The following is a 21701-nucleotide window of genomic DNA, read 5'->3' as shown; positions in this document are numbered from 1 at the left end:
GCACTTTCTTGTTCTTGTGGTTTTACAGCAACATCACGTCTTGTCTCTTTGCAGTGGAAGGTGTTTCTTGGTGAACAGCTGGAGCCTTTTGCTTTGGAGTTGACTTTTAAAATTCATTACCAAGGCTGAGCGAGGGATCGGGATTTTGTTTTGTCGTCGCTCCACATACAAAATGTTCTCTGCAAACTCAGGATGATTTCTTAGTAAGTCAAATGTTTCCTTTTTGGCCCTTCCTATGGATCAATCCTGCCCATCGCCTTCACCTTTCACTATTTTTCAATTCCGTTGGGAAGAGAAACAGTTTGAACGGAGGTTTGAGTCACACACATCTGATTCACTTTTGCATTTATGGAGTTCACAAACTAATTTCTTGAGTCGTTTTCCGCTGTTAGGATCCAACAACCGCATAATTAACAAAGTCCGAATCCCAAAACTAAAATCTGACAATATCAGAACCAGAAACAAAAGTGATATGGTTCAAAAGACTTGAAAAGATCGACTTTGTCAACAGACGCGTCCCACTGGGAAAACAAACATGGTGGTTTGATGCTCACTTTTTCGGAAAATCCTTCCCAATTGTGCAATGACCGGAAGTCCGAGATTCTTGATGCGTGTATTCCCTCCCTGAGCTGCAGAGGCTGCACTAGCACTGACTCATGACTAATGGAGGTGGTGGGGTAAGTTTGTGTACTTAATATGCAGCTTAAGGCCCCCAAGGCCCAGGGTTGAAACATGGACACCCACTTGAGTGAATGGGCCCAGTGTTCACATGGAGGGATGGGTCAAATGCAGAGGACAGACTTCCCTGCGGGGACAATACATTTCCCTCAACCTAGCTCTATGTGAAACGTGCTTTCTAGGCAAGAGGGTTTTCTCGCTGCAGTACCAAGGAGTGACCACTAATCCAACTTGCATCAAGAGCCTCTCCCAGGTTCAGTTTGAAACGCCCCTTTTTACTTTCGCCTGACCTGCTCCTGGTTTAACTGTGTCTAATGCCCGGGAGAGGCTGACCATTTTGTCGAGCAGCTCCTCGTCCTCGATGGCGGCCAGCGTCTCGGGGGTCACTTTGGCGGGGCGCTCCTCTGCTTTGGCGGCGGGCGTGGCTGTGACAGGGGGCGGGGCACTGGAGCCGTTGGGCAGGTCAGCCGCGGGCCGTCCCACCTGCACCGAGGGAGGGGCCGAGAACACAGGCTCAGAGGCCACGATGGGCTCTGTCTCCATCTGCAGCACACAAATACAGTCACACAGTTAGCGCTGCGGGGTTTGGTCTCGTCAGAGTTCTCCAAGCTTGTGTTTTAAGAGTTTAGTTTATTACAAAATGACAAAAAGTACAGTAAAAAACATTAAAGAGGGGATATTTGACTTGTAACACATAAGATCACCATGTTATATTCCATTTTCAGTTCTGTTTTTGATCTCTTTAACTCTTTCCCCCATGAAGACGACATTTGACGACCCAATTGTTTGCTTAATGACGTGTTTTGACACCTCCGCAGTTTCACTAAAGACGTGATTTGACGACCATTAGAAACGGTTTCTGGAAAACAGCGATGGCGATGGAATTTCAGAGAGTGAAACTTACAAAGGTGACAATGGTGCAAACTATCGGGGACTTTATACTCGATTATGAACCAAAATTGCAACATCTGGATGTTGCTCAGGCGAGTGCTTTAAAATATTTCTGTCTCTTTTTCCAAGATGTGATGTATGACAGAATTGCTACAGAAACAAATGCTTGCACACGAGAAAGTAGCCATGACGACAAATACTGAACACCCACTGATGGGGAAGAGTTTTATTATTATATTATTATATTATATTACGTTAAATGAGTTGAATAAGTTAAATGGAAAAAACACACACAGATGAACTACAGGTAAAAACAGGTGTACACTTGGCTATACTGTATCTGGTGATATGAAATCTGTTTAAATACTCTGACAAATATATATATATATATATTTTAATGAATATAGTACTCAGAAGATGCATATATCAGAAGCTGAATGTAGTTTTTTGGTTTTGATTTTGCACCTGACCAGGTAAACTCTCATTTTCAGTGAGCTGTTTTAAACCTGTAAATGAGTTGAATCACATTTAAACATCCAGAAATGAAGAGTTCAGTTGGGTCTGGTCAAGTGGTAACGGAGGGAAACAGGGGCAGATTTTTGACATTCAAATGTCTCTTATTCAGAAACTAGAGGGACTATTGAAATAAGTAAAGTATCAGAATGTAGGAAAGAGTTACACTCCAACAGGGTCAAGTTAAACCTGTGATATTCTTTCAAGTTGTTGACAAAAAATTTAAAAACTCATGTCGGTAACGGAGGGAATGAAATATGCAGCACTTTTTGGGCAATAAATCCAAACAGTGATAACTCTTGGTTCTCACTTCCATATCCTTAACAAACTGGTTTGAATATTTGCTTCATATAGTTTTCTACCATATGGTACAAGATTAGGTTGAAAAACCTCTTACTTTTTGACTCATGAGATTTTTTATTAAGAAAGTTCATGGTAACGGAGGGAAAAGTAACGGAGGGAAAATTGTTCAAACAAGTAGAAGGTGCAGGATTTTACATCATTTGTCACTTTTTTCTTCCGAATACTTTAATATTACTTCAAAATGAAAGGAAACTATTTCTATAAAATATGTCAGTCCTTCCAAGCAAATTTTTATCATTTTAAATACTTTTATTTTTTTTTTAAATCCTGTACCTTCATCAACAGTTCAAAGATGGAATAACACAAGATATGATGAAATACATCCATTTATTGACATGATTTGCAGGTCTTTGAAATTTGGGAAATAATTTTTGTTCCATGTTTCATACATGGTCTGTTTAAAACGTATGGAACTTTAGAACCAAAAAGGTACAGAAAAAAGGTCAACAGTTTCATAAACTAGAGTACATATGTATCTGTTCAATACATTTTTATATCAGATGCATTAACATGAATTTTTGGCCTTGATGTTTACTTCTACTTGACTGGGCCCAGATACTAAATATGTCTGTGTTTCAATTAAGTTCATGAGTGTGAAAATCATTTATAATCACTCGTGGAAGTCTGTTTTCTTTTTCAGCTCTAGTCATATATGTATGGGCTGTTCTTAGTGGGCGTTCAAGGGGGAAAGAGTTAAGCAAGAAAGTTTTCATTTTATAAACAGGACAAAACTGTCGCATATATCAGATTCATTCAGAGACCATCAGCTGTACGTGATTTTTGGTTCATTGTATTTTAGTTTTAATGTCTTTTTAAAAATAAACTATATTATATTACATGTAATACAATATAATTAGAATAAAGGGCTCATAATACACTATTTTCTAATCCATGTTATAATGCTGTTTCCTCATCTCATTCACACATGTTTCAAACACAAACCCAGCATATTTCTTCTTTTAAACAAACCACTCTGGTAAAACAGGAAGTGCACCGCTGTGTTTTAACTCCATACACCTTCACTAATCTCTACTCAACTACAGGTAAAAACAACAGCTGTTAATCTGAAACCTACTGCTGCATGACATCACAACGTGGAACAGAACATTTTGAGCCTTGGAAATATAGACAGACAAATACTGCAGTGTTCCGCAAACATGTGAATGAAACAAATGAAACAGAACCCCTCTCCGGGTATACAACAACATTATACCACGGAGTAAAGATCACAAAAGGCAAACGGGCAGTGCACATAAAAGGGAAAAATATTTAGTTAAAACTGTCAAAAGATCCAAATGAAATTAAAACATGTTTTCAAAATAAACACTGAACTTCTTAATATGATGATTCAAGAAGTAAAAAAGTCCTGCATTTAACTTCACATCAATAAATGACTGCAAATGTAAATGTAACCCACAGCTCTCTGTCGGAAACACAAATATTATTATTATTAACACGGACGTACTGAGTGCTCCAAATCTGCCTTCATACATGTAACTCCATGTGAGGTATTCTGGCACAGCAGTCATAGTAGTAGCTGTAGTATCACTAGTAGCAGTAGCAGTAACAATAGTAGTAGCAGTAGTAGTAACACAGTATGACTCAACTGGGTTTATTCATGCACCTCAGTTGTAGTAGCACTAGTAGTCATAGTCTTAGTAGTAGTTGTAACAATAGTAGTAGTCTGGTTTTGTAGTAGAGTTTTTTTGGCAGTGTAGTAGTAGTACCCCTCTGCTTTATGTGATGATTTTTTGCATAGTAGACCTGGTAGTTTTAGTAATAGAAGTAATAGGACCCTTTATGCACCTGTATTTGTTCTGAGGTATAGGCGAGTTTCAGCTGACGTCATTGTTATTAAAAGCCCGTGTTGCATGCTGGGAAATATTTTGGTCGGAGGCAAGAAACACGATAGCGTCAGACACAGTAACCTCGCGTATTTCTCCCCGATAATGGTAAATACCTGCTGCATTATCAGATGCACAAATAGAAGCACGGAAGAAGGAAAATGTCTTTTTCGTATTCTGAGTGAAAAGAACCTCTAACGATGAATTAAATGTCTTTCAAACTTTCGCAGAGCAAACGTAGAAGATCCTAACAAACCGTGGACTCCAACAAGTTCAACAACACATCGAGACTCTTGGAGGTTTTCATCTTTTCTGCTGTGAATGGCCCAGGAGTTTCCACCAAGTCATTGTGGATATCACCTAAGTGAATATTTGTCCAGGTAGTTGGTGATTCTGACCAGATGGTTTGGTCCACCTTTTGTCGGGGTTGAAAAGGGTGATTTGGCTCCGTCGATGCTTATGACCAATTTCTGGTCAAATGGTCTTGGGTCCTCTGCCGTTAGAGTGGAGAAATAACCGGGATCAATACCCTTTACGTGCTTTCTCGCTCCGTCCGTCATGTTGAATTAGACCAAAATAATTAGTAGTTGTCGTAGAAGACCTCCGCATGAGTCCTTTTAGCACAGTCATAGTAGTAGCAGTAGTAGTAGTTGTAGTAGGAGTAGTACCCTTCTGCTCCATGTGAGGTATTTTGGCACAGTAGTAGTGGCAGTAGTAACAGTAGTAATTGTATGACCGTAGTTGGACATGTGTGTGAGGCATGTGACCCGAGCCTGAGGAGCTGAGCACAGCTGCATGTCTCACTCAGGGTCAGGGCTGTGGAGCAGAAGAGCCCATCAAGTCCTCCAGCTCTGACGGACCACCTGGACATTCAGGTTCATCCAGGACACCCAAGGGAGGCAGTGTAACGCCCAGGTCATGGACATGGTCTATGGCCTGTACATCATAATACAGAGCAGGGATCTCCAACCTGTAGCTCAGGAACTACCAGTAGATCTCCAGCCCCTTCCAAATAGCCAATTTCTGAATTATACGTATTGTGCTTAATAACTAAAATTGGATTCTTTACCATTATAAAAGTATCACAGGTGCCTAACTTGTGCACAAATAAATGGATAATGCTTTATGTTTTATAAGCATCTAACTGTTCCCCGTCTAAGGTTTGCCATGGTTCCTATACTTTCTCAGTTTCTTGCACTCTCTGGCATTTGTGTTTGTAAAGGAACTCACCAGGCAAAAAAAGGTTAGGGAGCCCTGATATAGAGTCTCAATCCAAACAAAATCATAATTTGACTGATACAATAGACTCTGTGCTCAACAGCAGTAGGGTGACCATATTTCCATTTGTGGGGGGTAATTACTACTCGCCTGTGTATTACAGGCGAGTAGTAATTACACACGGGTGGCTCAGGACTAAACCAGGTCTAAACCAGGACTAAACCAGGACTAATCTAATGCGTTTAACTCCGTGAGGTGCGGAGCTGAGCCGGACCTTTCTTCTTTGTCACCTCTGAGCCCGTCCTGATGGTGAGTCCTGTTTCAGTTTTGGTTTAGTCCTGGTTTAGTCCTAGTTCAGTCGTGGATTAGTCCTCCTCTTCAGTCCTGGAATCAGTCCTGGGTTAGTCCTGGTTTAGTCTTGGTTCAGTCCGTGGTGTAGGCAGCGCAAAAGTTTGATATAATCTCGGGTTAACGGGCAGGTGCGGTCCTGTCCTGCGCGGGTGCGGTGTTGTACTGCAGGTCTCCAAAAATGGACCCGTGCAGGACTCTGCGCTGTTGGGCTACATTACGGAATAAATGAATGTTCAGTTTGTTACATAAAGAAGGAGGAAAATAACACAAGGACGACAGCAGCAATAAGTTTTAAGAAGGAAGTAAAAAGGGTTGCACCTGTCCTGTCTGAGAAAAGTGTATAAAGGGTGTGGTGAGGGGTTTTACAGCCTTAACACAGATAGAATAATTGTAAAATATAAAGCAGACGACTTCGTGGATTTCACCTGTCGCGGGTTATTTTTAGAACGTAACCCCCGTGATAAACGAGGGACACTGTACTCTCACCTCACAACCTGTGCACATGGACTCACACTTGTCCCGACCGGGACGGAAAATGGAGAATTTCTTGTACAAGTCATTGTTAAATGCGCATTTGTGCTTCGGTATGTTGCAGACTGACCGACTGTTTGTGTCTCGCTCCTTCTGAGTCACAGACGCTACGAGAGACACTCAGTTTAATGCCCCCAATGAACGGTACTGAAAACTTGGACATTTGCATCACTTTATAAAAAAAACCCGTTTAAAAACCCCATCCGTTTTTCCCCGGACATGTCCGTATTTTGCGGACATGACGCAAAATATGGACATGTCCGGGGGAAAACGGACGTTTGGTCACTCTAAACAGCAGCCTCACTGTTAGCATCACTACTTCCTGTCCAAATGTATCTCTGAGGTTTTGCTGAGTCATGCTAAACTGAATCAATATTTAAAGATTAGATCGTGAACAGAGCTGCAGGTGGACGTCACTGACAACATGTTAACAAGTACACAAACAACATGAATCCATCAGTGGAGGACACTTCTGTGTTTGGAAAGAGAGATATTGATGTCTCAGTGCTAATGCTAATGCTAATTTGAGGCATAATAAATATTAAAACAATGCAACAAACTGAAGCATTCTACATATAAAAATAATTGGGCAGTGTTTATTTTAAGTAATTTGAATTTGAATAGGTTGTGTATTTTATATTTTACAGTTTAATAAAGTGACTGTTAGTTTTGAGACACTTTGAGCTAGCATGCTGCGGGGCACAGAGCCTTTTAATACATTTTTGTGCCATAATTCCTCCACAAACAATAAAATACAGGGTATGGCTTTAAACTTCTCTATAACACATTTATTCAATTAGAGATTATTCAATGTGCATTTTTTAAATGTAGTGTAAGGCCTCCAAGATGACCCGGGGCCCAGAATTTGGACCAAGATAAACTAGTGCCATACTGTGGAACATTCTAGATAATAGCAATAACATCTCCATGGAGACAAGCAGTGCGCTTTTACACTGCACCAGTCATCATGAAGTTGCACTTTAGAAAACACAGCTCATAAGTGTGTCCAGAAGCAGAGGGACGTTCTGTCCTGTGTCTGATCTACACACTGTGAGGACCGCAGCAGCTCGTCCCACACACACTCACTCAAACACAGACTGTACACAGACATGAACAGAGTGAACCCGCTCCCCGCTGTGCTCCAAACAGACGTGAGCACGGGGGACTCGTCATTTTGGTCTGAAATGTTTGTATCAACCTGCTCGACATGATCCTGGGATTCTTGTTTCCCTATTTTGAACATAAATTCCTATTCCTAATATGAAAGGCAGCTCTAAAACTGCAGACCTCATGAGCTTCATTTGACTGGAGCCGAACGCTGTGGGTGACGTCACACTCACTTAGTCTATTTGTTTATAGAGACGGAGAATGCACAGAGAGCGGACAGACAGTGGAGAGTGAGTGGAGAGTGAGTGGACAGACGAGAGACAGACAGTGGACAGAGAGTGGACAGAGAGCGGACAGACAGAGGGTGGACAGAGAGTGGACAGAGAGTGGACAGAGAGCGGACAGACAGAGGGTGGACAGAGAGTGGACAGAGAGCGATCAGAAAGCGGACAGACAGAGGGTGGACAGAGAGTGGACAGAGAGCGATCAGAAAGCGGACAGAGATTAGACAGAGAGTGGATAGAGAGTGGACAGAGGGTGGACAGACGGTGGACATAGGGTGGACAGAAAGCAAACAGAAAGGGGACAGTGAGTGGACAGAGAGCGGACAGAGGGTGGACAGAGAGCAGAGAGTGAATGGAGAGTGAGTGGACAGAGAGTGGAAACAGAGAGTGGACAGACAGTGGACAGAGCGGACAGAGTGGACAGAGAGTGGACAGAGGGTAGACAGAGAGCAGACAGAGAGTGGACAGGGAGTGGACAGAGAGTGGAGAGTGAATAGACAGACAGTGGACAGAGACTGGACACAGCGCAGACACAGAGTGGACAGAGGGTGGACAGAGAGTGGAGAGTGAATAGGCAGACAGTGGACAGAGGGTGGACAGAGGGTGGACAGACGGTGGACAGAGAGTGGACAGAAAGCGGACACAGAGTGGACAGAGAGTGGACAGAGGGCGGACAGAGAGCCACTTGACCGTAGAGGAATGTTTGGGTTGAAAACAAAAGCGTTGTGCAGACAGTGGTGCGGTGGGGGGGTGTTGGCATATTAGTGTGGGCAGCTCTTTGAATGAACGTGCACTAATTCAAACTGAGCCGTCTATAATAATATGACAGAACATTCCGGCGTGAAGTGCTGATGGGGCAGGGCGATCCTCCGTCTGATCCTGACTGATGCGGCTGTGGAGAGGCCAAACTTACGCAAGATTACGGCACAGTTATGCAATATGCGGTGTGGGGTCTTAGCGTGTCAGAGGAGCCAGCTGTCCGAGCTCTGGAAAGTGGATTTAAAGGAGCTGTACGTATCCTGCGCTCTCACTGGGTTTAAAGGTTCTAAAAGCACAACTGAACCCGAGTTGCAAGAGCCTTAACTCTTTCCCCCATGAAGACGACATTTGATGACCTCCTTGTTTCCTTAATTACATGTTTTAACACCTCCGCTGTGTCACTAAAGACGAGATTTGACGAACATTAGAAATGGTTCAAGTTTTTCACATGTAAACAGAGGCTGCGATAGGTGAGGGCCACTACAACCCACACTAGACTGACCAGTAGGATTCCAGGATATGATTTTGTCGATTTTTTCTGAAGTTAATCGAAGCAGTGACGATTGTAGCTTCCGGAAAAAACACAAGACAAAACACGAGCAATGGAAAGACTGCGGCGCACAGTTTTAGAAACAATGAGGAGCGGACGTGTTTTATGGATAAGTTTAGAGAAAATGACTTTTATAGATTTCAAAGTGATGATGAAGTTGATTATAAAGTGGAAAACAGCGATAGCGACGGTCTTTCGGAGAGTGAAAGGTGAGAATACCGGTGATGCGTCTGTATGGAGTCCTGCGATGTCTGAACAAACTATCAGGGACTTTATACTCGATTATGAACCAACATTTCCCTGAACTCTGGATGTCGCTCAGGCGAGTCCTTTGAAATATTTCTGTCTTTTTTTCCGAGATCAGATGTATGACAGAATTGCCACAGAAACAAACGTTTATGTGGAGCTCTTTGCATGAGAAAGTAAACAAGATGACAAATACTGGACATCCACTGACGGTGAAGAGTTTTATTATTATATTATTATATTATAATAAGCTAAATGAGTTGAATAAGTTAAATGGAAAAAATGAATTAGGTCCCCACAGGTGTACAACAGGTAAAAACAGGTGCACACTTGGCTATATCGTATCTAGTGATATGAAATCTGTTTAAATACATTGACAAATATATTTTTACATTTTGTTTATGAATATAGTAGGGATGGTTATCATTACGAAGTTGCCCATACGATACATACCTCGATACACAGGCCACGATACGATACATATCTCGATACAGTGCACTTTCGATTCAATATGATATATTTCAAATCGATTCGATACGGTTCAATAAAAAATAAAGGCTAAATCATGGCTGTGATACTAAAAGTCTTTGTTAAACCACTTCTTGTGCAAAATTCATATGAAACAAACATTTTAATCCTCAAAACAGTGAAAATGTCAAATGTGTTGAATAAATGAGTTTCCTTTCACCCCACAAGCAACAAAACTGTAGCTCTGTAACAAAATAATTTAGTAAAACACACGCAAAAATACTCTTGGTGATATATCGATACGGTAGCCCATGATATTGATACTATATCATCACATTAAACTATACGATATATCGATATTCTGATATTTTTGCACACTCCTAGAATATAGTACTCAGAACATGCAGATATCAGATGCTGAATGTAGTGTTTTGTTTTTGATTTTGCACCTGACCAGGTAAACTCTCATTTTCAGTGAGCTGTTATAAACCTGTAAATGAGCTGAATCACATTTAAACATCCATAAATGAAGAGTTCAGAGTGTAAGGTTTCCAGAGATACCAAATATGTCTGTGTTTCAATAAGTTCATGAGTGTGAAAATCATTTATAATCACTGGTGGAAGTCGGTTTTCTTATGCGATTATGCTCTATGGGCAGCCCTAGTTATTTATGTATGGGTTGTTCCTAGTAGACGTCCAAGGGGGAAAGAGTTAACCTGCAGACAGAAGACACAACCATGTTTCTGTCTTTCTCAGTATAAGGATCAGAGAGAGGCATGTTAGGTTTAAACACACTGGATTTCAACACTCAAACTGGCAACCCAAATGAAAGACTCATGTGAGGTTCTGCTTGCTGATTAGATAATTGTGTTGAGAACAAAACACCAAATTATAACAAACAATGTGGTCATCATGTCTGTTTGTAATTATGATTAAATTAGCAATTGTAATGCCAAAAAAAAAAAAAAAAAAAAAAATCCCCCCTCAAAAAAAAAAAAAAAAAAAAAAAAAAAGACCTGGAGTTGTGTTTGTTTCAGTCACACATGTTTGAGTAACTCTTCAGTAACACCAGAACTAAAATGATCCAAATGATTCTTGTGAAGGTGTATGGGCTTTTAAAACACTTCCTGTATCACCACGTGACATCACAAGGTGGAGGATATTCCATTTAAGAGAAGAACTCAGTCTAAATGTGCAGGTTTGTGTGTTAAACATGTGTGAATGAAACAAAACACAAGTCCAGGTGTGTTTGTGATGAGGAAACGACATTAGAACAGATCAGAACACAGACCAATCTGGGGCCTTCAAAAGGGGCCACAAAATGTACTGAAATACTGAACTATGTACTGATAAACTACTACTACAACTACTACTACAACTACTACTACTACTACTACTACTACTACTACTACTACTACTACTACTACTACTACTACATCTACATCTACTACTACAACTACAACAAGTACTACAACTACAACAACTACTACTGCTGCTACAACTATAACTACTACTACAACTACAATTACAACAACTACTACTGCTACTACAACTACTACAACAACTATTACAGCTACAACTACAACAACTACTACTACTACTACTATAGCTACAACTACTACAGCTACTACAGCTATAACTACTATAACAACTACTACAACTACAACAATTATGGCAACTACTACAGCTACAACTACAAGTACTAAAACTACAACTACTACAACAACAACTACTACAACAACCACAACAACAATTACTGCAACAACAACTACAACAACTACACCAACTACTACAACACCAACTACTACAACACCAACTACTACTACAACAACTACTACTACAACAACTACTAACTACTACTTGCTACTACTACTCCTACTTCCTACTACTACCACTACTTCTACACCACCACACATTTCAGACCATGTTTCTGCAGATCTGAACTACATGGTTCATGTTGTTTCGATCTCGCAGTCCCAACATACACATAGAACAAACCGTAAATCAGTCATGATCTCAATTCAGATTTTTCCAGAATCAAACCAAAATCACGGCTCAGGTATCAGATTACTAGAGAGAGCTAAATCCATTTGACATAACTGGGACACATCAGTTTGAGCTTATTATGGGATGGATATAAAAGGTAAAGAGAGACTTCTGAAGTGGAAAAACCTGCACTCGGGTTTGTAGATGTAAACACCGTATTTCACTGCAGTTCCCCGAGTGGAGACATCGCATCACCATTTTAAAGCCGACTTGCTGGAGACTGACAGCTCCAGAAGTCTACAGGCACAACAGAGGATCTGAGGTGAACAGGAAACCAGTTTAAATAATAAAAGTGTTCATGATACTGGTGCTTATTGCAATGTCAATTTTAAGGCAAATCTTTGACAATAGTTTATCCTGCAAACTAGTTTTAGAGTTTGTTTAGGTTTAGGAACAGGTTTATGGTTTGATTTAGAAAAAGTTATTTTTAAGAGACATTGGAAAAAAATTTACGACCAAATTTGTCTAATATTAACCTTATCTGAACCAAAACCATGACAACCTCGCCACCTTCCATCCTTCAGGAGCAGACTATCAACTGGAATCAAAAGTAGGGTCGGTCGATAAAAAAAGAAAAAAAAATCACAACAATAATCAGATTTCATAACCAAAACTATAACTATAACCAGTGTTGGGGAGTAACAGATTACATGTACCAGCATTACGTAATCAGAGTACAAAATATGAGTAACTGTATTCAGTTACAGTTACTGTTTCAGTGAGTGGTAATTGGATTACAGTTACTTTGTTGAAATAAATGGATTACATGGTGGTATTTTCCTGTTTTCACATTTTGGGCTAAACCAGGACTAAAACCAGGACTAAACTAGGATTAAAACCAGGACTAAAACCAGGACAAAAACCAGGTCTAAACCAGGTCTAAACCAGGACTAAAACCAGGACTAAACAATAGGACACGTAACAGTAGAGTGGACATAATTGAAGGCAGCGGTGATCTCATATAAAAATCATTTCTATCAATAATATTTTTTATCTGGTAGGTAAGGAAAGACTGGTCTTTTTATTTTCTTTTAGCAGACAAAACTTCTTATGTTCAGATCCTCGTCTTTTCTTCTCTACAGTAAACAAAAGTCTGGTCATGGAGACTTGGACTCAACAGACAATTTGAAGAGAACAAAGAAGAATTTTCAGGATGTGGTTGTTATATTCATATAGTTTTAAAAAACATGACAATATCAAATAATCCAAAGTATTCAGATTACGTTACTCATTTTAAGTAATTTAATGGATTACGTTACAAACTACATTTTGGGGTATGTAATCTGTAATCTGTAAGGGAATACATTTTAAAAGTCACCTTCCCAACACTGACTATAACTAACTATAGACAATATATATTTTCCAAACAACAACTTCAGTATTATCTTATATAACCAATACTGCCAAATTCTAATCAAACTGAAACCGCAATTTAAACATAACTGACAACTGGAAAAGACAAACAAACACTGGCGAGTTACAATGAGGTGTTGACAGAGGAGGTACCGTGCTGCCTGGAGCGTGTCCCACCAGCGCCGGAGCAGAGAGGGAGCGACGGGGGCAGGAGCCTGGGCGGCGAGGGGCCAGCGGCGATGCCAGTTCAGGAAGAGTACACTTTCCCAATTTGGACTCACAAGATGTATTATCCGAAGCATTTGGTGAACGTTCAAACTCTTGCGTTTCTTGTATATCTTTTGGTTCACGTTCAAAGGCTTGTGGGTTGAGCACTGACCCCTGTGGAACCCCTGTAGGTGAACTCAAAAGACTGTTTGCCATTTCAGGTGATGTTTCAAATCCTACCAACTTATGAGCTGTATTTTTAGGCAAGACCGGTGCGGTGTTGGCATCTACCTGATCAAAATGCTTGTAGCATTCCAAATCAACTGGACTTACTGGACTATCTAAAGATTTAAAGTCTTGAGAGTCCAATATTAACTCTCGAGAAGGACTTTTTAGAGAGCTTAAATCTTGTTGTAAAGGATTTATTGGAGAACAGTTTGCTTCTTGAGGTGAAGATTGAAACTCTTCCAGGACAAGCACAGACCCCTGAGGAACCCCTAGTGGAGATTTTAACAGAGACGTTTTATCTGGATCTTCTGAGCTGTCCATTTTTTCAAACTGAATATCTTGAAGCCCCATAGCCCGGCAAAGAACCTCCACCTCCTTCGCCAGCCTTTCCTGTTCCCTCTTCAAGATCTTGTTCTCCTCTTGCAGCTGGGCCAGAGTTTGAGCCAGCGGGGCCACCGTAGCTGCGGCCTCATCCAAACTTTGGTCCAACCGCTTTCCAAACTCTTTTAAGTCCATGTGAATCTCCTGGACTGCTCGACGGAGTAGAGACTCAAACTTCTGCTCAACGAGGTTCTCATCTCCTGTTGTTGTGGTGTCCTGGATTAGAAGATGACCAGGAACCTTCTCTGGACTGGATAATTCTGACATGGAAGTTGAGGAAAAATCCAAATGGACTCCGAGCATGGTCAGAAGAATCAAACGCGACCAGTTTGAAAGTTTTACAATATTTCTACACGCTTTTCTATAAATGTTTGGCAAAATTCAGTAGCAAAAAGTAACGGTCTATCCCACAGAGCACATTTTGCAGTCCGTCTGTCCTCTGCGCAGGGACCTTCCAAAACAACAATGCTTTTTATACCCCGGGCTAATCTCCCCTCTGTGGCAGCCTCTCACGAGCGGCCAATGGGGTCAGAGGAATCCGGTTGCCCCGACAGCAAAGCCCGAGTGGTTGTTCAGGTGTCATGAGCCTATTCAGCCCCAGCCAAGTCACAAACCAACACAGCCAAACATGAGGGGCAGCTACAGGGAAGTTATCAGGAGGACATGGACTACCGGTGACCTGGAGTTTCTCAGAGACTAGATTCACAGTTGGTCAGTTACTGAAATCAAAATGTATTTTTAGATTTTCTCTTTCAAGGAACCGTATTAAACTGTTTTCTTATCCAAGTTATGTTATTTCCTAGTCACAAACTGGAGTTGTGTTATTAAACTCCAAACACTTTCACTAGAATCATTTGAATAATTTCAATCCTGGAATTGCCAATCTCTACCAAACTAACGGTTAAAGGAGTGATTTGGAAAACTACCACTTCATTAAATCACAAGGTGGAACAGAGCATTTTTAGCTTTGGAGATAAAACTAATAATAAAGAGTAACTCAAACATTTGTGAATGAAACAAAACACAACTCCAGACATGTTTTTGATGAGGTAACAACATGCTAACAACATGCTAACATGGCTTCAAGCTCACAAGAGTCAGTTTTGTGTATATTAGGGTGACCAAACGTCCATTTTTTCCCGGACATGTTCGTTTTTTGCGTCCTGTCCTGGGCGTTTTTTTTTTAAGTAATGGAAATGTTCGGGTTTTTATTACCTTTCATTGGGGCCATTAAATTGACCGTCTCCATTAACTCTGTGACTCAGAAGGAGCGAGACACAAACAGTCGGTCAGTCTGCAACATGTCGAAGCACAAATGCACATTTAACAATGACTTGTGCAAGAAATTCTCAGTTTTCTGTCCCGGTCGAGACAAGTGGGAGGTCATGTGCACAGGCTACGAGGTGAGAGTAGCTCAACGTCCAGGCCCCACCCCCACCCCACCCCCGGTAAGGTGTCCGGGTTTTCACAAACGGAAATATGGTCACCCTAGTGTGTATATAGGAGCGGTAAAGACTCAAAAGTAAAAGTTGTCTTGCCCCAGTGCAGACATAGTATAAGGGCGTGCTGTCTGGACCTAATTAGAAAACAATTTATGGTCCATTAAAAAGGAAGTGCACTGTTAGCATGTTGGCTTTTTTATAAATTTATTGTGGTGAATAATTCGGACACTAAATGCATAAGATGAGTGAGGAAGAACTCTGGGCCACTGCAAACTGTTTTAAATAAACTGTTTCTCTATTTTTTAAATCAGACTGGTATTTCAGTGAAACTTTGATATGACAATTTAGCATTGCAGCGTTACAAATGACTTTGTCGACTGTGCCGTCTGGAAGAACTTTAAACTGAAAATGGCCACGTAAAAGTTCCGTACCCTTCTCCATGTTTGTTTATCTTGATTTCTTTCTCTCTTCTTTTCTGACGCGCTGCAAGAAGTAAGCAACATTCTAGGCTCGCTCAAGATCGACTTTTTCAAAATAAAAGCCAGTGAACAACAGACGATAAAAAAATAAAAACTGTGTTAAGGGGAGGAAAATAATTGTCGGCAATAATGAATTCATTGATGGCGAGGAGAAAATTCAGTTTGTCGACGGGACAAAAGTTAGTTTGGTTGAAGATATTTCACAGCTCATCCAAGCTGCTTCTTGACCTGGTTACACCTACTGTTCTATTGTTCTATTGTTCTGTTGTTCTATTGTTCTTTTGTTCTATTATTCTATTCTAGTCAGGTCAGGTCCAGAGGTGTGGAAGCTCCATTATGGCCATGAATTGTTCTGTTAATTAGACCCCACACCCTGTACAGGTCAATAGGCCCAACTAACAGAAACTGTAAACAAGTGTGTGTGTTAGTTTCAGAGTAGTTTCAGTGTAGTTAGCTCCTCCCTGCAGACAGATATAAGGAAGTGTCCACCAGCGATTGACCAGAACTGAAGAAGCAACTTGGATGAGCTGAGAAACATCTTCAACTAGGGATGGGCATTTGATTAAATTTTCTTAATCGATCATTGGGAGAATTAACAATCGATTATCGATTAATCATTAACATTTTTATATTAAAATGATCATCATTATTATTACTATCTGCACTACTAATCTGCATAAATAAATTCAACTTTATGACATATAAACTGTAACGACTCTAGAGCCGCATCAGCCCGTTTGACATTATCATGTGTTTAATACAGCTTTGTGCAAGTCTCACAGAAACAAAACTTAAAGGTTGTATGGAGGATTTTTTTTGTTTCAAATTGTCAATGATAGCATTATAGAGGTGCAGTAGCCTTGTAATTATGATGACCAAAAAAAAGAGAATAAAAATTCATAACTCTGGACGTGGTGGGGCTAAACATTTGCCAATAGATAATGACACTGCCTCGTTATCTGTGAGCTGACAGGCTGTCAATCAAACTCCCGTGTCTAGCGTAACTGACTGTCTGCGCGCCGCCGGTACGTGGTTTACGTACGTCTGTCACGCAGTCCACAAACGCAAACCGCACAGACGCTGTTTACTCCACCAACGCAACAGTTCTTAGCGGCTTTTTTTGACCTATATCTTCCTCGCAGTTCGCACAAAGTTTGTTGCAATGACAGACAAGAATCCAGGAGCAGTTCGCCGCAAAAGAAAGTCCGTTTTTGAGGTCACTGAAAGAAGAAGACAAGGGGAAAAGCAGCGAAGCCAAACTAAGGTGATTCTTGGAGATTCATTCCAGCGATGGCGCGACTGAAGCAGACGCAGGGTCTAAAGACTGACGCACTGGTCGCCAAATTACTCCTGGACAGGTCACTTCTGCTTATTATGAAAACGTACTTTATTTCCAAGAGCTAGACAAAAGTTTTTCAGGACACGAAAGCGATATCCTATGTCTGAAAACGTAATTTTCAAGGCAAAGAAAGAGTCCGCTTGCTGCTGCGTGTTGTAGCTAGTTCAACCTTCTCTGCACCCCTTTCCTGCTCCTGTCCCCGCTGCCCGTTCCGCTCTTCCCCTTCTCCTCACTTCTACGGGCACGGAATCTCCGCGCACCGCTCCTCTCTCCTCTCCCCTCTCTCTCCCTCTCCCGCTCTTCTCCCTGCTCCGCTCTTCTCCCTGCTCCTCACTTCTCGTCCGTGCACGAAATTCCGCGCACCCCCTCCCCCCACTCCTCACTTCTCCGCCTTGCCTAACCAACACTGTAGTTAGTTGTTTACAAGTCATGTGCAGCGCACCGGCCGTAAACAAACCTGTTTCTGGCGTAAAGAGGAGGCGGGAGGAGCGTTTCTACGTAGGGAGCTGTGGGGGAGGGGGGTGGTTTCACGCATGCGCAACATTTGAAAAAGGACAAACAGTCGCTGGATTTCTCGTTCCTTGGAAAATCCTCTATACAACCTTTAAAACCACATGACTCATTTGCATAAACTAAGCAGAGAAAAGAATAAAAAAACAGCTCTTGTGCGCTGACTCAGTGGAATACAGGTTAGTGTGACCATATTTGCGTTTGTCAAAACCAGGACACTGTACGGGGGGACGGGGGTGGGGCCTCGTCATCAATATTGCGCTCCTCTCACCTGGTAAAACTTTTTCATGTTTTCTGTGTCCTAGTGAACTTTTTCCCACTGGACACTGAAACATATGTGCTGCTTTGTACACTGTGCACATGGACTCACACTTGTCCCGACTGGAATGGAAAGCGTGGAATTTCTTGTACAAGTCATTGTTAAATACACATTTGCACTTCTGCACGTTGCAGACTGACCCACTGTTTGTGTCTCGCTCCTTCTGAGTGCAGAGAGACACATGTACACACCTGTTTGTCCCTGGACATGGACGTTTGGTCACCCTACACGACGCACAGCAACCTACAGTCGGTTTGTTGATCAAAATGAACGTAATCAATGAAATTCTTAATGATCAATTATCGATTAATCAACTAATCATGTCCATCCCTATCTTCAACCAAACTAACTTTTGTCCAGTCGACAAACTGAATTTCCTACCTGGACGACTGAGGGATTCTTCACACAAATTAATTCATTAGTTAACACAAAATTAACACATTAACGTGTCCCGCCGTCATTTTTTCTTGAGTTTTTGTGTCACCATGGTAAATACTGAACCACAAAAGTTGCACGGTACACCTTTATGAACAAGACGAAATACAGGCGCCCAGCTCAGAGGCAGCGCCGCAGCTCTGCCTGGAGGTGTTGGCGTTAAACCGAGCTCTGGCCTGCGCTGACAGCTCTGTGCGTGGCCCGAATGCTCCTCCAACAGCCTGTTTACAGACGCATTATAAATCTGTTTAAACACCTGACACCACACAGCGTCCGTGCGCCCGGCTCGCTCCTCGCTAACACATCTATAAACGCCTGGGTTTATGCTGGGGTCCGTCACAGCCTGTGGAATCCGGCTCCGGGTGGGTTGTGGAGGGGCTACAGGAGACGCACCAACCCAACATGGAGATGGAAAACAGGAAAGGCCAGAGCTACTGGAGACAAGAACACGACTGACACATGATTTGACTTGATATGATTTGAGTTTATTTTTAGTTTTTCCACAGAGACAGACACCACGGCCTTCCATTATCAGCAGCTGTCCGGTGGATTATGGTAGAAGTAATTTGTGTCAAACTAATTACAAAAAATTAATCTACACTTCAAGGCTCCATATGGTTAATGTCAGAACTGATCGATGTGGGAAGGGTCAAAGGTCACAGGTGCTTTATGGGACTGTCCTTACAATTGTTACTTTGCGGATGATATCATCACCACTCTCTGGGTGTGAACACTGTTGGGAAGGTGACTTTTAAAATGTATTCCCCTACAGATTACAGATTACATACCCCAAAATGTAGTTTGTAACGTAATCCATTAAATTACTTAAAGTGAGTAATGTAATCTGAATACTTTGGATTACTTGATTTGCTGTAGAGAAGCAAAGACTAGGAAATCATAACATAAGATGTTTTATCTGCTAAAAGAAAATAAAAAGCCCAGACTTTACTTAACTAAAGAAGACACATCCGCGCAGCATGGCTTAGTCCTGTTAAATCCAGTTTTAGTCCTGGTTTAGATCTAGTTTAGACCTGGTTTTAGTCCTGTTTTAGTCCTGGTTTAGATCTAGTTTAGACCTGGTTTTAGTCCTGTTTAGATCTAGTTTAGACCTGGTTTTAGTCCTGTTTTAGTCCTGGTTTAGACCTTGCCTGGAGATCCAGAAGGATATTTCTCTGTATTTGTTATTACAGCTCGAGTCTGGATTCTTCCAGGCAAGTTCAGACCTAGTTTTAGTCCTGGTTTAGTCCTGGTTTTAGACCTGTTTTAGTCCTGCACATGGCCTCCCACTTGTCCCGACGGGAACTTCCGTGGAATTTCTTGTACAAGTCATCGTTCAATGCACATTTGTGACTGTTGCAGGCACGTTGCAGGCTGACCGACTGTTTGTGTCTCGCTCCTTCTGAGTGCAGAGACACACATGTACAGACCCTGTTTGGTCGCCCTACGCTACAAACAGCAACCTACATTCGGATTGCCAATTAAAATTAACATAATTGATGAAATTCTTAATGATCAATTATCGATTAATCGACTAATAATGCCCATCCCCATTGGCAGTGTTTGCTAATGTGTGCATTGTGTCACCATAGTAACTGCTGAAGATTCCACCATAGAGATACATGTAGAACAGTACTCAACTCACAGAACTTGGAACTTGAACCAAAAGATATACAAGAAGTGCAAGAATTACAAAGATCATCAAATGTTTTGGATAATACATTTTGTGAGTCCAAATTAGAAGCAGCATCGCTGCTGGCCCCTGACCCCCCACCCCCACCACCCACCACCCACCGCCCAGACTCCTGCCCCCGTCGCTCCCTCTCTGCTCCGGCTCTGGGGGGACACGCTCCAGGCAGCACGGTACCTCCTCTGTCAACACCTCATTGTAACTCTCCAGTGTTTCCCATTTGTCAGTTGAATTTAAATAGTGATTTGATTCGAGTTTGGCAATATTGTGTGTGTAAGATCCTGAAGTGGTTGTTTTGAAAATATGCTAAATTGTATGGAGGAAAGTATTTGAGTTCATGCAGAGCTGTTCCCATTCGAGGTGTCCTGCACTGGTGTGTATAAGACCTGGACATTTAAAGGATCAGCTTGGATCAGATCAAACAGATCTGATAGATCAGATAGAACAGATCAGGCCGATACACTGAACAGTGTCACTGTTGGGTCTGGTCAAGCAGTAACGGAGGGAAACAGGGGCAGATTTTTGACATTCAAATGTCTCTTATTCAGAAACTAGAGGGACTATTGAAATAAGTAAAGTATCAGAATGTAGGAAAGAGTTACACTCCAACAGGGTCAAGTTAAACCTGTGATATTCTTTCACAAAAAATTTAAAAACTTATGTCGGTAACGGAGGGAATGAAATATGCAGCACTTTTTGGGCAATAAATCCAAACAGTGATAACTCTTGGTTCTCACTTCCATATCCTTAACAAACTGGTTTGAATATTTGCTTCATATAGTTTTCTACCATATGGTACAAAATTAGGTTGAAAAACCTCTTACTTTTTGACTCATGAGATTTTTTATTAAGAAAGGTCATGGTAACGGAGGGAAAAGTAACGGAGGGAAAATTGTTCAAACAAGTAGAAGGTGCAGGATTTTACATCATTTGCCGCTTTTTTCTTCCAAATACTTTAATATTACTTCAAAATGAAAGGAAACTATTTCTATAAAATATGTCAGTCCTTTCAAGCAAATTTTTATTATTTTAAAAATTTTTTTTGGGAAAAATCCTGTACCTTCATCAACAGTTCAAAGATGGAATAACACAAGATATGATGAAATACATCCATTTATTGACATGATTTGCAGGTCTTTGAAATTCGGGAAATAATTTTTGTTCCATGTTTCATACATGGTCTGTTTAAAACATATGGAACTTTAGAACCAAAAATGGTACAGAAAAAAGGTCAACAGTTTCATAAACTAGAGTACATATGTATCTGTTCAATACATTTTTATATCAGATGCATTAACTTGAATTTTTGGCCTTGTTGTTTACTTCTGATTGACTGGGCCCTGCTACACTTTACACTTAAGATCTTTTTGTCCCTCAGGAGAACTTCTTTTCACAAACACAGAGCTCATTTGACACAAACCCACAACAACAAGAACACAACAACATACACACATTACAACAGACATGACAGT

General features: G+C 41.2%; 1 protein-coding gene across 1 annotated transcript in view; it reads right to left on the bottom strand.

Annotated features, from left to right (window-relative positions):
* The window catches only part of smtnb (smoothelin b), a 118409-nt gene that overhangs the window by 15446 nt on the left and 81262 nt on the right, over positions 1–21701 (bottom strand). Inside the window, exon 10 of the mRNA XM_055161464.1 lies at positions 1012–1221. Within this exon, the coding sequence (XP_055017439.1) occupies positions 1012–1221 (210 nt within the window). The remainder of the gene's footprint in view (positions 1–1011; positions 1222–21701) is intronic.

This window comes from Boleophthalmus pectinirostris, unplaced genomic scaffold, assembly GCF_026225935.1.
Source record: "Boleophthalmus pectinirostris isolate CB_2022bp ecotype Guang Dong unplaced genomic scaffold, ASM2622593v1 HiC_scaffold_4, whole genome shotgun sequence".
Taxonomy (NCBI): Eukaryota; Metazoa; Chordata; class Actinopteri; order Gobiiformes; family Gobiidae; genus Boleophthalmus; species Boleophthalmus pectinirostris.
The sequence above is the reverse complement of the archived record's forward strand: the minus strand, read 5'-3'. Positions and strand labels throughout refer to the sequence as shown.